The sequence below is a fragment of the Hyaena hyaena genome, unplaced genomic scaffold (assembly GCF_003009895.1).
Source record: "Hyaena hyaena isolate Hyena2069 unplaced genomic scaffold, ASM300989v1 scaffold_838, whole genome shotgun sequence".
Classification (NCBI taxonomy): Eukaryota; Metazoa; Chordata; class Mammalia; order Carnivora; family Hyaenidae; genus Hyaena; species Hyaena hyaena.
In genome coordinates this window covers 174,998-189,130 of record NW_024081465.1, presented here as the reverse complement: position 1 = coordinate 189,130, position 14,133 = coordinate 174,998, and the positions used below count along the sequence as shown (strand labels likewise).

General features: G+C 41.2%; 1 protein-coding gene across 1 annotated transcript; it reads right to left on the bottom strand.

Moving 5' to 3' along the window:
* Window positions 1-395: 395 nt before the first annotated feature.
* LOC120222066 (putative protein ZNF720) lies at window positions 396-1,235 on the bottom strand. Its single transcript, XM_039219749.1, has 3 exons — window positions 1,230-1,235; window positions 1,001-1,127; window positions 396-505 (listed from the first exon to the last, which is right to left on the bottom strand). Exons 1-3 carry the CDS (start codon window positions 1,233-1,235, stop codon window positions 396-398), a joined length of 243 nt encoding a protein of 80 aa, XP_039075680.1.
* Window positions 1,236-14,133: the final 12,898 nt, after the last annotated feature.

Here is a 14,133-nt window from a genome sequence, read left to right as displayed (position 1 = left end):
GAAAGTCGGACGCTCAACCGACTAAGCCACCCAGGCGCCCCTACCCTGAAACACTTCTCACAGGAGACAAGATAAAATTCTAAAATGACTTAGCATAGAATCCCTCAGAAATACAGAGATTTCCTCTGGAACCCTCAAAGCAATGGAGAAGCTCTCAGATTATGAAGGTCCTCACACAGCAAAGAGAGTCACCTGACCACTGAGGATGTGATGGACATTCACTGGAGCAGAAGGGGAATCTTTAGAGAATGTAAGAGCATGATAGTATTGGGTAGCAGATATTCCTCTGTGAGAGGGAGAAAACTAGGTTTCTCAAACTAATTTCCATTCACGGAGAGCAATCTGACCAAATTTTAGGGTCTGTCTTCCTCATTCACATTTGGACCTCACCTCTGTCATCTGCTTCCTTCCCACCTACCTGGGAAGGTGTCCTTTCTCTTCACATCCCACAGGTCTTTCTCTTGCTCCAAAAAGATGACCAGGTCTGGCTTCCCAACAATGAGACCTATTTATTAACAAAAGAAAAATGAGTAATACTGCAGATTCTCATTTTCAATCCATGATTGTGCTGAGTAGACAATCGAGGACATGAAAGAAGTTTAGAAAATGATTTCCCAAATGCAATTGCCCAAGGAACAGCCCCTTTACAACATGCAGGAGGAGCTTCAAATTTTCACATCATGATCTCTCCTTCCAAATCTTACCAATGCAATAAGGAGTAGAAATTGGTGGCTAAGATGTGGGCGGTACCATTTGATGTCATTCATTGTTTAGAATTGCCACTAATCCACATAAATGACAATGGTATCTTAAGGAAGGAGAAGCTAAAGCTAAGGAAACATCATGAAGATATTTCTCTACATCTACAAACACCTAATGCTATCCCTACTGCAGGGATCTGAATCCCAGTTGTGCAATGAGCAAGAGTAAGAGATGGTCTTCAAAAGAAGGAACAAAACCTCGACCACGGCTTGAGAGCTCTGGAAGGAATTGTCCTCACCCAAGAAGAGGAGGTGTCCATAGGTCTCTAACATCACATCTCTGTACAGTTCCCGCTGACTGTGGTTCAGGCATCCCCATTCTTCCTGAGAGAATTCTATGGCCACATCCCTGAATGTCAGCAGTCCCTGCAACAAATACCAGTTATCCAGTGGCCAAAGGCAGCATTCATAATGATACCTATGATGAAAGAGAGAGTTAATGTCACCAGCTAGACCCTACGACCTGACCTTCATGGCTTACCTGCTTGTGACTACCAATCTTAATCCCTCATTTTATTTAACCTCTTTTTTATACCTTATCTTCTACTGCTGGCAAAATACTCCATAGGCATAGCATCCTGTGCTGGAAACAGGAACCAACAAAATGTAATGACTACAACGAAGAGCTTGGGGAGGCCCAGTTTGAACTTACCCTCCACTTGTACCCAAGCTGATGGACTATGGAGTAACCATGGAGTAAGAAAGTTACCTTGACCTCCTTGTAATATCAAAATCTCCACCCAAGGAGGAGCACAAACCTCACCTAACATACAAAGTATGTATTGAAGTGTTTTCTTTTTTTTTAGTTTATTTATTTATTTTGAGAGAGAGAGAGGAGGGGGGCAGAGAGAGAGAGAGAGAGATCGAGAATCCAAAGCAGGTACTATGCTGTCAGCATGGAGCCTGATGTGGGACTCGAACTCATGAATCATGAGATCATGACCTGAGCTGAAATCAATAGTCAGACACTTAACTGACTGAGCCACCCAGGGGCTCCCAGAAGTGTTTTTCTTAAGGCACGTTTACAATCTTATCCCTCATCCTATATAACATGCCAAGACACCACTTCCTAATTATCCACCTGAATCCTAAATAAAAGGAAATCTTTCCCTCTTGGTCTTTAAGTCTCTACCTTGTAAGTTATTCCCTCTGATCTCCTTATTGGCTACAAATCAAGTTTCCTTTGTGTGACAACCCCAGCTTCTATACTTTCTATCTATGACTCTTTAATATTTGAGGACTTAAGACACTCAAATATGTCAGTTATGTGATTGTTTTCATTTTCTGAAAATATAAAGAAGTAAATAGAAGGGCATTTCTGTGACCTGAGTATGGAGTAAAGGAAAAACTTACGTGGGCTTTTTTTGTTATTGTTGTTATTCTAATCATGTTTGCTGTTTTCTGTCTTGTCTCTGCATCTGGTGATAACACGCTTTCACTCCCATAACTTCAACGGGACAGGTGATTCTTTCTACTCCAGGAAAGTCCCATATGTTATCAATTCTAAAGACAGCTGCCTTAGCCTTTCCTAACTCCTAGTAAATTCTCAACTGAACTACCTTGACTCATAGGTAGGGACATCTTTATGCCCCTATCAGCATGAAGAAGGTACAGAAGATGAGTCCTTCCATCTTTAACAACCTTAAAAATTTAAGGGTCAAAGTCATTCAAGGGGGGAAATGATGAGGATTATAAAGTCAAGAGACATGTAGCTTAGATAAAATTTTCTTACACTTTGCAGCCCACTGATAGAAACCTGAGACATGCAGAATATGCCCTTCCTCTAGGAACTCATAGCTGCTTTCGTGACTTAATGTTTATTTTTTATTAGATACTTGAGACAGGCAGGGTATGGAATTCCTTTATCAATGGGCTGCAAGTTGTAATGAAATTTCTTCTGCCTTCATTCTCATCAGAAATTACAAGCAAAGAGAAACTCGGAAGAAAGAAGTTTCCAGGGTTCTGCACATCGTTCGGGAAATGTAAGATCCTTGATAATGATAGGAGGGAAAATATGAACGTTATAGAGCAGAAATCTGGCAGAGAGCACCAAGTCAATAAAAGAAATGAACACCAGCTGTCATGAAACAAATTGCTATCAGTGCCTAAGACACACCAAAAGACATATAATCACTGTTGTGTTCTCCTGACCCCCAAACAGTAAATCAGATTATCAATCTAATTATGAGAATACAGTGGATTTATTCAAAATTCAATTACATATACTTTAAGTAGAGGCTGCTTTGAGGCAAACAGGCTTGAGCAATGGAATGTAGAGGTCCTTTGGGCCCACTTGGCTGAATACAGAGGAGCCCAGCAAGTGACCTGCCTCAAAATATCTATAGGCCCTAACAAAGGGCTACTTACAACCAGGCAGAATGACCAAATAAGGGCAAATTCCTAAGTCACCATACATCTTCATCTTCCCCTTTAAAAACAGCCCCAACTCACTGCCTCATGGCAGACAGCCTCTCCTCTGCTGTCCTGTTACTCGCTTGAAGTATAGTCATAAATCTATCACTTTATTCTGCCACAGGTGAATTGTTTTCACTGCTCATGCCCTCGGCTTTCACAGGATCATCGACCCATATTTGGTAGCCCCCACAGAATGGGAGTAACATCACATTTAGATGCTTATTTCCACGTCCTGTAATATCTAGTATATTAAATAGAGTATCACTTTCACATTTTATATTTTTATTATTTTTTTTTAAATTTTTTAAATGTTTTATTTATTTATAGGAGAGAGAGAGACAGTGTGAGCAGGGGAGGGTCAGAGAGAGAGGGAGTCACAGACTGAAACAGGCTCCAGGCTCTGAGCTGGCAGCCAGCACAGAGCCCGACGCGGGGCTCGAACCCACGAACCGCGAGATCATGACCTAAGCGAAAGTCGGACGCTCAACCGACTAAGCCACCCAGGCGCCCCAATATTTTTATTATTTTTAATAGTCTATTGTCAAGTTGGTTTCCATATAACACCCAATGCTCATCCCCACAAGTGTCCCCCTCCATGCCCATAACCTCCCTTCCCCTCTCCCCCACCCCCATCGGCCCTCAGTTTGTTCTCAGCATTCAAGAGTCTCTCATGGTTTGCCTCACTCCCTTTCCCCCACCATTTCCCCCCTTCTTCTCCCCCATGGTCCTCTGTTAAGTTCCTCCTAATCCTCCTATACGTGCAAACATATGATATTTGTCCTTCTCTGCCTGACTTATTTCGCTCAGCATAACACCCTCAAGGTCCATCCATGTTGCTACACATGGCCAGATTTCATTCTTTCTCATTGCCATGTAGTTTTCACATTTTAAAGAGCAAGACTGCCCTCCTTTTTCTGAGAACCTTCCAAGTTATTCTGGGCCTCATACCCATCCTGTGTCTTTTTGCATTTATTTTTTGGTACAAAAAGGTGGTTTCTGGGGCGCCTGGGTGGCTAAGTTGGTTAAGCGTCCAGCTTTGGCTCAGGTCATGATCTCACGGTTCGTGGGTTCGAGCCCCACATCGGGCTCTGTGCTGACAGCTCAGAGCCTGGAGCCTATTTCTGATTCAGTGTCTCCTTCTCTCCACCTCCCCCCCCACCCCCGCCGCTCATGCTCTGTCTCTCTCTGTCTCAAAAATAAATTAACTTCTCCAAAGAGGACATCCAGATGGCCAACAGACACATGAAACGATGCTCAGCATCCCTCCTCATCAGGGAAATACAAATCAAAACCACACTGAGATACCACCTCACGCCAGTCAGAGTGGCTAAAATGAGCAAATCAGAGAACTCTAGATGCTGGCGAGGATGTGGAGAAACGGGCACCCTCCTACACTGTTGGTGGGAATGTAAACTGGTACAGCCCCTCTGGAAAACAGTTTGAAGGCTCCTCAAAAAATTAACAATAGAACTCCCCTAGGACCCAGCAATAGCACTGCTAGGAATTTACCCAAGGGATACAGAAATGCTGATGCATAGGAGCACATGTACCCCAATGTTCATAGCAGCACTCTCCACAATAGCCAAAACATGGAAAGAAACTAAGTGTCCATCAACGGACGAATGGATCAAGAAGATGTGGCTTATCTATACCATGGAATACTACATGGCAATGAGAAACAATGAAATCTGGCCATGTGTAGCAACGTGGATGGACCTTGAGGGTGTTATGCTGAGTGAAATAAGTCAGGCAGAGAAGGACAGATACCATATGTTTACACGTATTGGAGGATTGGGAGGAACTTAACGGAGGATCGTGGGGGAGAAGAAGGGGGAAAATAGTGGGGGAGAGGGAGAGAGGCAAACCATGAGAGACTTGAATGCTGAGAACAAACTGAGGACTGATGGATGTGGGGGGAGGGGGGGATGGGCACGGAGAGGGGCACTTGTGGGGATGAGCACTGGGTGTTATATGGAAACCAACTTGACAATAAACTATTTGTAAAAAAAATAAACTAAAAACGTTAAAAAAACTTTTTTAAAGGTGGTTTTATTATAGCACAAGGAGAGGATCTGTGGTCAACAAGAGGCACGCTGGGGTTGTATCACGTATACAGTTTGCAGTCGGGGGAGGTAAAGACAGAAGACAGGTCTATGTCAGGACTTCCAAATGCTAAAGAGGATTCATAAGATATTAGAGGCCTTGTGTTGTGTTTTCTTAATCCTGGTCTACAGAAAGGTACTGAAGGGGGAACCTAAGGGGAAAGTGTTCTCCTTGACTGAAATCCCAGGACCAGACACCATCAGCAATAGGAATCTGGACTCCGTGCGTTCCACTGTGGATCTGTCATAAGGAAATATTTTCAAAACTCGCTGGACTTTGATTCAAAGTGACAATTGTTGATGCCCTGCTGGAAGCCAGGATGGAGAGAAGGGAGAGAAGACTCTGGGTTATAAGAGAGAAGTGTTCTAAAGATTTAACCTTGAGTACCATTTCTGAGAAGGTTTAAATACTTAAGTGAAAACATGAAGCGGAAACATCAGAAGTTACAGAAACCAACATTTGCAATTTTTAAATGCATGGAATTTTAGGAGAAAAAGATGACACAGCCTCTGACCTGGGACACTAGGCTTACCTGAGAGCTGGCCATTCCTTTTCTTTCACCTCGTCCTCGAGATTACTTTCTCAGAAGGTATTTGTGGAGAAATCACAGCTGCATCAGGAGGAAATGCCCTTAAAGGCACCAACACAAGCTTTTCACTAGTAAACTATTCACCGGCAGACAGGATATTAAATTCAGAAAGGCCCAACTTCCTAGTTTTTTTGGTGTCAGGATACTTTCAGAAATTAGAAGCTCCTACTTTCAGACCAGTCTCTGAGTTTTCCTTCTGTGCTTTCAGGAGCTTCTCCTTCCAAAGACACCCACAAATTCTGCTTGAGCATAGGCATACTTTGCTACATGAACCTGACCCTCCCTAACTCCTACAGAAGAGACCCAGGTACCTCTCCTTGAACAAAAGCCTGCACTCAAACTGTCATAAATTAATGGAAAGCCTTCCCCCTTAACGCTGGCCTCACTGAGAATCACCTGGAGAACTTAAACAACACAGTTGTTCCCACCCACGCCAATTGATAGACTCTGAGGAGGAGGGCACCAGGAAGGATTGGTTTGGAAGCTCCACACAAGATCATATTGGGAAGCATTTGAGAAAATAAGAAAGGCTACGGTTGTTATCCAGATTTAAATCCATTTTTTCTGCACTGATCAGAATTTCTAGACATTTCAGGGAAAAACAGTGTTACAAATTTAAGAGCTTTAGGAACCATTAGCTCTTTAGCCAACCTTTTCAAGGTGTTCCTCAGTCCCAATGACCGGGCTCCAAGGAGCCACAGAGGTCTTCCCAATCCCCCCTCTCAATTGGCTTGGAGAAACTACTCTCTGCACTGGGAATAAAAGTGTCTCTGTCCTTACTGACACTTGAGCTACACTCTTAGTGCTCAACCCAATGCTACCACACAGCCCCTGCCTCAGAGAACTAAAACAGTTCAAAGAACATGGGTCTTCCATAAATAACAATGGGTCCCTTTCTGTCTAGGCCTTTTGAGCATTACACACCCATTTCTCCTTAGTTCATCTGCCCCAAATTCATTTACTTGACTGAGGCTTCTTTGAAAAATGTCATACCAGAATTTCTTTTTCCCCAAAAAGGAGAAAAATCTAGAATTTAACAGTAGTAACCGTATTTGGAAACAAGGGAAAATAAATGATGCTTCAAGATGTCTTCTAAGCTCTGTCCCTCATGACATTATAGCTGACGGTAGGGGTAATGATCATTTATTCCTATCGGATCAGCTGCCGTCCTCTTGGTGAGAAAAATATTCAACCAATACTGGCACAAGCCACAGTGCATCACCCATCAAATTTCAAATACATCCCTTTATACTCTGTCTACAATTAATCATTGCCATATAAATAAACTCTTCAGGGCATCAACCACATAATAGAGTATTACAATAAGGAGGCTCAGGGCCTCCTTATTCCCTATACCAGTCCCTGTAACACCTGGAGTGTACCTGTGAGAAAACCCAAAGGCTGAGGATGGAAGTTTGATTATGACCTCTCAGCAGCAAATAACATTGTTATCTTTTTGTATTCTGTTGTTCCCAACCCTTATGTACTAGTGACATCCATTCCCACTGAAAAACATTTTCTTCTCAGAAACTGACCCATGCAGTGCTTTTTAAAAACATTCCAGGGGAAGAATGGCAATACACTCAGTCAGTAATCCTCAGAGTAACACAGAAGTTCCATTCTATATGTGACAACCTTAAAGGCTACATTGGATGATAGCGAGTTTCCTGCAGTCTCCCCTTTGTAACAATATGTACATGATTTTGTTCTCTGCCCCCTTCTCAAAGTTCTTTGCATGACACCAGCATACACCTGTGAAAACTTGTGGCTTTAAAGAGACATAAAGTGCCCAAAGAAAAATTGCAGTTTGCTCAAAGCCAGCTTAGATATTTAAGGCGCCTGCTGTCATAAAAGGATTAGATTTCAAGGCATCCTGAAAATCAAAAACCTAAAACTAAGTACCAATTCTGAGGCTTTCTCAGACTGTTTGGTTATTGCTGAAATTTGATTCCAAATTTCTCTCTTATAGTTCAAAGTGCATATGCTTTACTAAAAAAGGACAAACCTAACCCTATTATTTGGAAAGAAGGGGATGGGATAGTAATTGAGACTTTAACAAAACATCTAAATCTATAAAGAACTTCTCAAACTAAATACTGAAAAAACAAGCAACTCAGTTAAGAAATAGGCAGAAGACACGAATAGACACTTTTTGAAGACGGTAAGATGGTTAACAGACACATGAAAAGGTGCTCAACATCGCTCATCATCAGGGACATACAAATCAAAACAATGACTAGCTACCACCTCCCACCTGTCATAATGGGTGAAATTAACAACACAAGAAATAACAGGTGTTGACAAAGATGCAGAGAAAGAACCCTGTTTCACTGCTGGTGGGAATGCAAAGTGGTGCAGCCACTCTAGAGAGCAGGATGAGGTCCTAAAATAATTAAAAATATGCAGCACCTGGGTGACTTGGTGGGTTAAGTGTCCAGCTTTGGCTCAGTTCATGATCTCATGGTTCATTAGTTTAAGCCCTGTGTTGGGCTCAGTGCTGACAGTTCAGAGTCCAGAGCCTGCTTCAGATTCTGTGTCTCCCTTCTCTCTCTGCCTCTCCTCTGCTTGTGTTCTGTCCCTCTCTGTCTCTCAAAAGTGAATAAACATTAAGAAATTTTTAAATAACTCAAAAATTTAATTAGCGGTTCTTGGGTTCCTCAGTTGGTTGAGTGTTTAACTCTTGATTTTGCCTCAGGTCTTGATCTCATGGGCATGGGTCCAGCCCCACATGCAGCTCCACTGTGAATACAGAGCCTTTCTCCCTGTCTCTCTGCCCCTCCCTGACTCACACTTGCTCACTCGCTCTCTCAAATAAACATTTAAAAACACAACAGCAATTTCGTTTCAGTCCATGGTGCCCAAAAAGATAGCTGTATGATTTAATCTTCCTAAATTTCTTAATACTTGTTTTGTAGACTAGCATGTTATCTATACAGGATAATGAGCCATATACCGCAGATGTTTTGGGTTTAGGACTCATTTATGATTTTCATGCTGTGCATGCACAAGCTGAGAGGGCAACACATTGATAGAGTGTCACAAATAGATTGTCTCTGAGATAACAGGTACCCCAAGCATCCTTGTCCTAGGGAGCCTCTTGGTAGCTTTTTATACCTCTCTTCCATCATTGCAATTTTTCTCTTTTTCATTAGACCACCTGAGAGCAAGTGAACAATTGGAGCTAAATCAATGCCATTTTCCCCAACTGCCAGCTCCTTTATTGTCTTGCATGATGATTACTGTGTATTCAGGCTTTTCTCTATGTCCTGGAGAAATTACAGAACTTCCCCATCTCCGGAGAAAAATGTAATCTATTCTTCTTCATGTCAGTCAATTATATATTCATGCCTCCAAGAGTGTTTTGTACAATTGCAAGCCAGTGACATTGTAAGCAAAATTGTGAATAACGTAATCTATTCTAGGGGTGTCTGGGTGATGCAGTCGGTTAAGTCTCCAACTCTTGATCGCAGCTCAGGTTATGATCTTGTGGTTTGTGAATTAAAGCCCCACATCAGGCTGTGCACTGATGGTAACAAACCTGCTTGGAATTCTGTTTCTTCTCTCTGTTCCTTCCCTGCTTTTACTCTCTCTCTGTCTTAAAATAAATCAATAAATAAACTAATAGCAAAAATCTATTCTAGGAATAAATAATAAATTATAGGCATAGAATAAACCCATTATAATTATTATATAAGCAGCTGTACAATATTTAAATATAATTTATTATCAAACTGATTTACATACAACACCCAGTGCTCATCCCAACAAGTGCCCTCCTCCATGCCCACCATCCATTTTCCCCTTTCTCCCGCCCCCTCCCATCAACACACAGTTTGTTCTCTGTATTTAAGAGTCCCTTATGGTTTGCCTCGCTCCCTCTCTGTAACTATCTTTTGCCCCTTCCTTTGCCCTCTGGCCTTAAGTTTCTCAAGATCCGCCTATGAGTGAAAAATATGATATCTGTCCTTCTCTGACTGACTTATTTCACTCAGCATAATACCTTCCAATTCCATCCATGTTGCTGCAAATGGCAGGATTTCATTCTTTCTCATTGCCAAGTAGTATTCTATTGTATATATAAACCACATCTTCTTTTTCCATTCATCAGTTGATGGACATTTAGGCTCTTTCCATAATTTGGCTATTGTTGAAAGCGCTGCTATAAACATTGGGGTACATGTGCCCTAATGCATCAGCACTCTTGTATTAACTGAGTAAATTCCCAATAGTGCTATTTCTGGGTCATAGAGTAGTTCTATTTTTAATTTTTTGAGAAATCTCTACACTGTTTTCCAGAGCAACTGTACCAGTTTGCATTCCCACCAACAGTGGAAGAGGGTTCCTGTTTCTCCACATCCTCACCAGCATCTATAGTTTCCTGATTTGTTCATTTTAGCCACTCTGACCAGCATGAGGTGGTATCTCAGTGTTTTGATTTGTATTTCCCTGATGACGAGTGATGTTCAGTATCTTTTCATGTGTCTGTTGGCCAACTGGATGTCTTCTTTGGAAAAGTTTCTATTCATGCCTTCTCCCCATTACTTCACTGGATTATTTGTTTTTCAAGTGTTGAGTTTTGTAAGTTCTTTATAGAGATTTTGGGTAATAGCCCTTTATCCGATATGTCATTCACAAATATCTTTTCCCATTCTGTTGGCTGCCTTTTAGTTTTGTTGATTGTTTACTTTGCCATGCAGAGGTCCAATAGTTCATCTTTGCTTTTAATTCCCTTACCTTTTGAGATATGCCGAGTAAGAAATGGCTGTGGCTGAGGTCAAAGAGGTTGTTGTCTGCTTTCTCCTCTAGGGTTTTGATGGTTTTCTGTCTCAGATTTAGATATTTCATTCATTTTGAGTTTATTTTTGTGTATGATGTAAGTTAAGTGGTCTAGTTTCATCCTTCTTCATGTTGCTGTCTAGTTCTCCCACCACCATTTGCTAAAGAGACTGTCTTTTTTTCCATTGGATACTCTTTCCTGCCATACACTTGTGAGTCCAATTCTGAGTTCTCTATTCTATTCCATTGGTCTATGGATCTGTTTTTGTAAGCAGTTTTACAATTATGTTGTTAATGGTCTCAGCAATCAGGCGAGAGTCTTATCAGTAATATAACAGTTTGTCCCATAATAATGATGAAATACTTGAAATTATCTTTGAATGTGTATCTTTCAGAAAGAGAGGTTGTAGTTGCCCAACACTATCTGGGTATGGGGTTTGAAGACAGTTGCACAAAGACAGTTAACATGTTGGATGGTCCTTCAAGAATTGTCTCTATAGGAGGACACTTATGGGGATGAGCACTGAGTGTTATGTGGAAATTAATTTGACAATAAACTATTTGTAAAAAAAAAATAATAATAATAAAATAAAAATTAAAATAAAAAAAAAGAATTGTTTCTATAATGGAACTGAGTGGAGATGAAGCTGTAGGGAAAGTGAGGTTTTAGGGAATGCAGGCATTGGAGACCAAGTGGTGAACACTGTGCTTTGTATCTAGGAGAAATGCTGAAGCCTTGATAGACAAAATGCTCATGGAAATATTGCCATGTTTAAGTACTTTTATTATAATTGTAATAGTAAACTGCAAGGAACAGAAGAAAATGAAGGTGGATGTGTCAGCTGATATATATAAAAAGAATGCTGGTAGGTAGCAAATAATGAATAGACATTTCCTGTCTGAGATTAATTTAAATGGATTAGATATGCTGAAGTTCACTTGGTCTATGTTAAGCTTTGATTCCAACTGACACTTTTGAAAACAAACAGTTTACAAGGATAGTCTTCAAAAAGTCTCAATTTTCTTAAAATGTTAACTTATTTATTTTGAGAGAGAGAGAGAGGCAGTGAGAGCAGGAGAGAGAGAATCCCAAACAGGCTCTGTGTTGTCAGAGCAGAGCCTGATGTGGGTCTTGATCTCACAAACCCTGAGATCATGATCTGAGACAAATGAAGAGTCAGATGCTCAACCAACCAAGTCACCCAATTTCATGTCAATATGATTCTTAGTTTAGGCATAACAACACTATATGGGAAAGGAATTCTTACACCCCAAAAAGGGAACAGGACATTCTTGCTCCATGGTGGGTTCAAGAGCCAACCCATTCACCTTATTTTCCTTTTCTGAACATCTCGTGGTCACTCGGGTTTTAAAAAGGAAATATACATAGACCTTGTGAAATGGAAAGAGGACCCAGTAATACCTTCAACTGTCTCTATTTTGACCTCCGTCTCTACTTTCTTACTGATCCATTTCTTCCTAGTTCATCTTTTAGCTCAGACAGGTGCCCCGGCAGCCAAAGCATCCCAGGAGGGGAAAGGAAACTACCCCCTCAGACCTCCATCCTTCTTGGTGAGTCACAGATAGAATCTACACCAGCTGTGGTTGTCACACAAAGGAAGCTTGATTTGCAACAAGTAAGGAGCTCACAGGGAATAACTTCCAAAGCTGAGACTCAGAGAGAAAAGGGGAATAGTTTCCTTTTACTTAGGGTTAGGGTGGATATTTAGAAAGGGAAGCCCATCTTCTTCTGTAGAGCTGGGTAGACGGTTGTACAGGGACCTTAAGGAAACAGTTTTATACATATTTTGTTATGTAAATGAGGCTTTTGCTCCTCCTTGGGTGGAGATTTTAGTATTATAATGAGGTAATGATAACTGTCCTCCCTCTATGATTTTCTCCACTGTCCCCGTGCTTATGTGTGATTCAGGGATTGATCTCAAGTTGGGTGTGTATAAACTCTTTCTCTGGGAAGACATTACCTTTTGTATAGTTTCCGTTTGCATCACAGAAGGCTGTACCCTGGGGTGTTTTTCCTGAAGTAAAAGATAAGGTGGAATGGAGAAATTAGTAGGTACAGCAGGTAAGCAGTGAAGATCAGGTCTTGGGGTCCAGGTGGGGACATTAACTCCCTCTTTCATTTTAGGTACCATTATGAACACTGCTTATGGCCACTTGATAACTGTATTATTTATTGCAGGGACTGCTGACCTACAGGGATGTGGCCATAGAATTCTCTCAGGAGGAGTGGGGATGCCTGAACTACAGTCAGTGGGAACTGTACAGGGATGTGATGTTAGAGAAGTATGGACACCTACTCTTTCTGGGTGAGGATAACTCCTTCCAGATTTCCCAAATCACACTCAAGGTTTTGTTCCTTCCTCCAAAGGAAGATTCTCTCTTGGAAGCTTCCTCCATGCATGACTGGGATTCAGATCCCTGCAGTAAGAGAAAGAAGTAGGGGTTTGTAGAATAGAGAAATACCTGCATGGTGTTTCCTTTTCAGCTTTAGCTTCCCCTTCTTTAATGTAAGATCATCATTTCTGTAATTTACTGGCAATTGTAAACATTGACTGATATAAAATGGTATTGCCCACCTAATCTCCATTTGCTACTCATTATTGTAGTGGTAATACTTGAAGTGGAGGTCAAGATCTGAACACTGCAAATCCCTCCTGCATGTTATAAAGGGGCTGTTTGGCAACAGCTTTTGGGAAATCATTTTCTAGAATTCTACAATGTCTTCTCTTTTCTACTGAGTACAATACTGGTTGAAAGGTAGAATCTCCAATAACACATTACTTTTTCTGATAATCAGGTCTCATTGGTCAAAACCAGATCTGGTCATTTTTTTGGAACAAAAGAGGGAGCTCTGGAATATGAAGAGAAAGGAGACAGTAGCGTCACACCCAGCTAGGTGGGAATGAATGAAGCAGATGACAGAGATGAGGTCCAAATAGGAACCAGGAAGACAACTTAAAATGTTGTTCAAGTAGTCTCCTTGAGTGGAAATTAGTTTGAGAAGCCTACTTTTATGTCTCTCCCTCTCAGAGTAAGACATCTGCTTTCTAACACATCATGCTCTTACACTGTCTAAGGATTCTCCTTCAGCTCCAGTGATGGTCCATCACATCCACAGTGAGGGTCACCATAATCTGAGAGCTTTTCCACTGCTTTGAGGGCCCTGGGGAATTTTCTGTATTTCTGAAGAACTCTATGCTAAGCTGTTTCCAATTTCTGTTTTGCCTCCTGTGAGAAGTGTCTCAGGGTAGTATTGGGCATACTGGGGTGGAGGAGGGGTTGGTGCCCAAATTCCAGAAACACCAGAGACAAGTATCACATTATTTCTGTTTTATGCTTTCCAATGTTACTGAGGCTTTAATGATAATCATACTAAATTGAGATTCAGTAATTTCATCAGATAAAGCACCTTCCTAAAATGAGAAAATCTAATCCTCTATTTCACATCAGAAGTTCATTTTTCTTTGT

Bases quoted from the DNA above. Each gene is read 5' to 3' on its own strand.
- LOC120222066 (XM_039219749.1), bottom strand. The intron at 506-1,000 runs GTGAGGACAATT...GTTAATAAATAG, and splicing joins TGGACACCTCCTCTTCTTGG to GTCTCATTGTTGGGAAGCCA.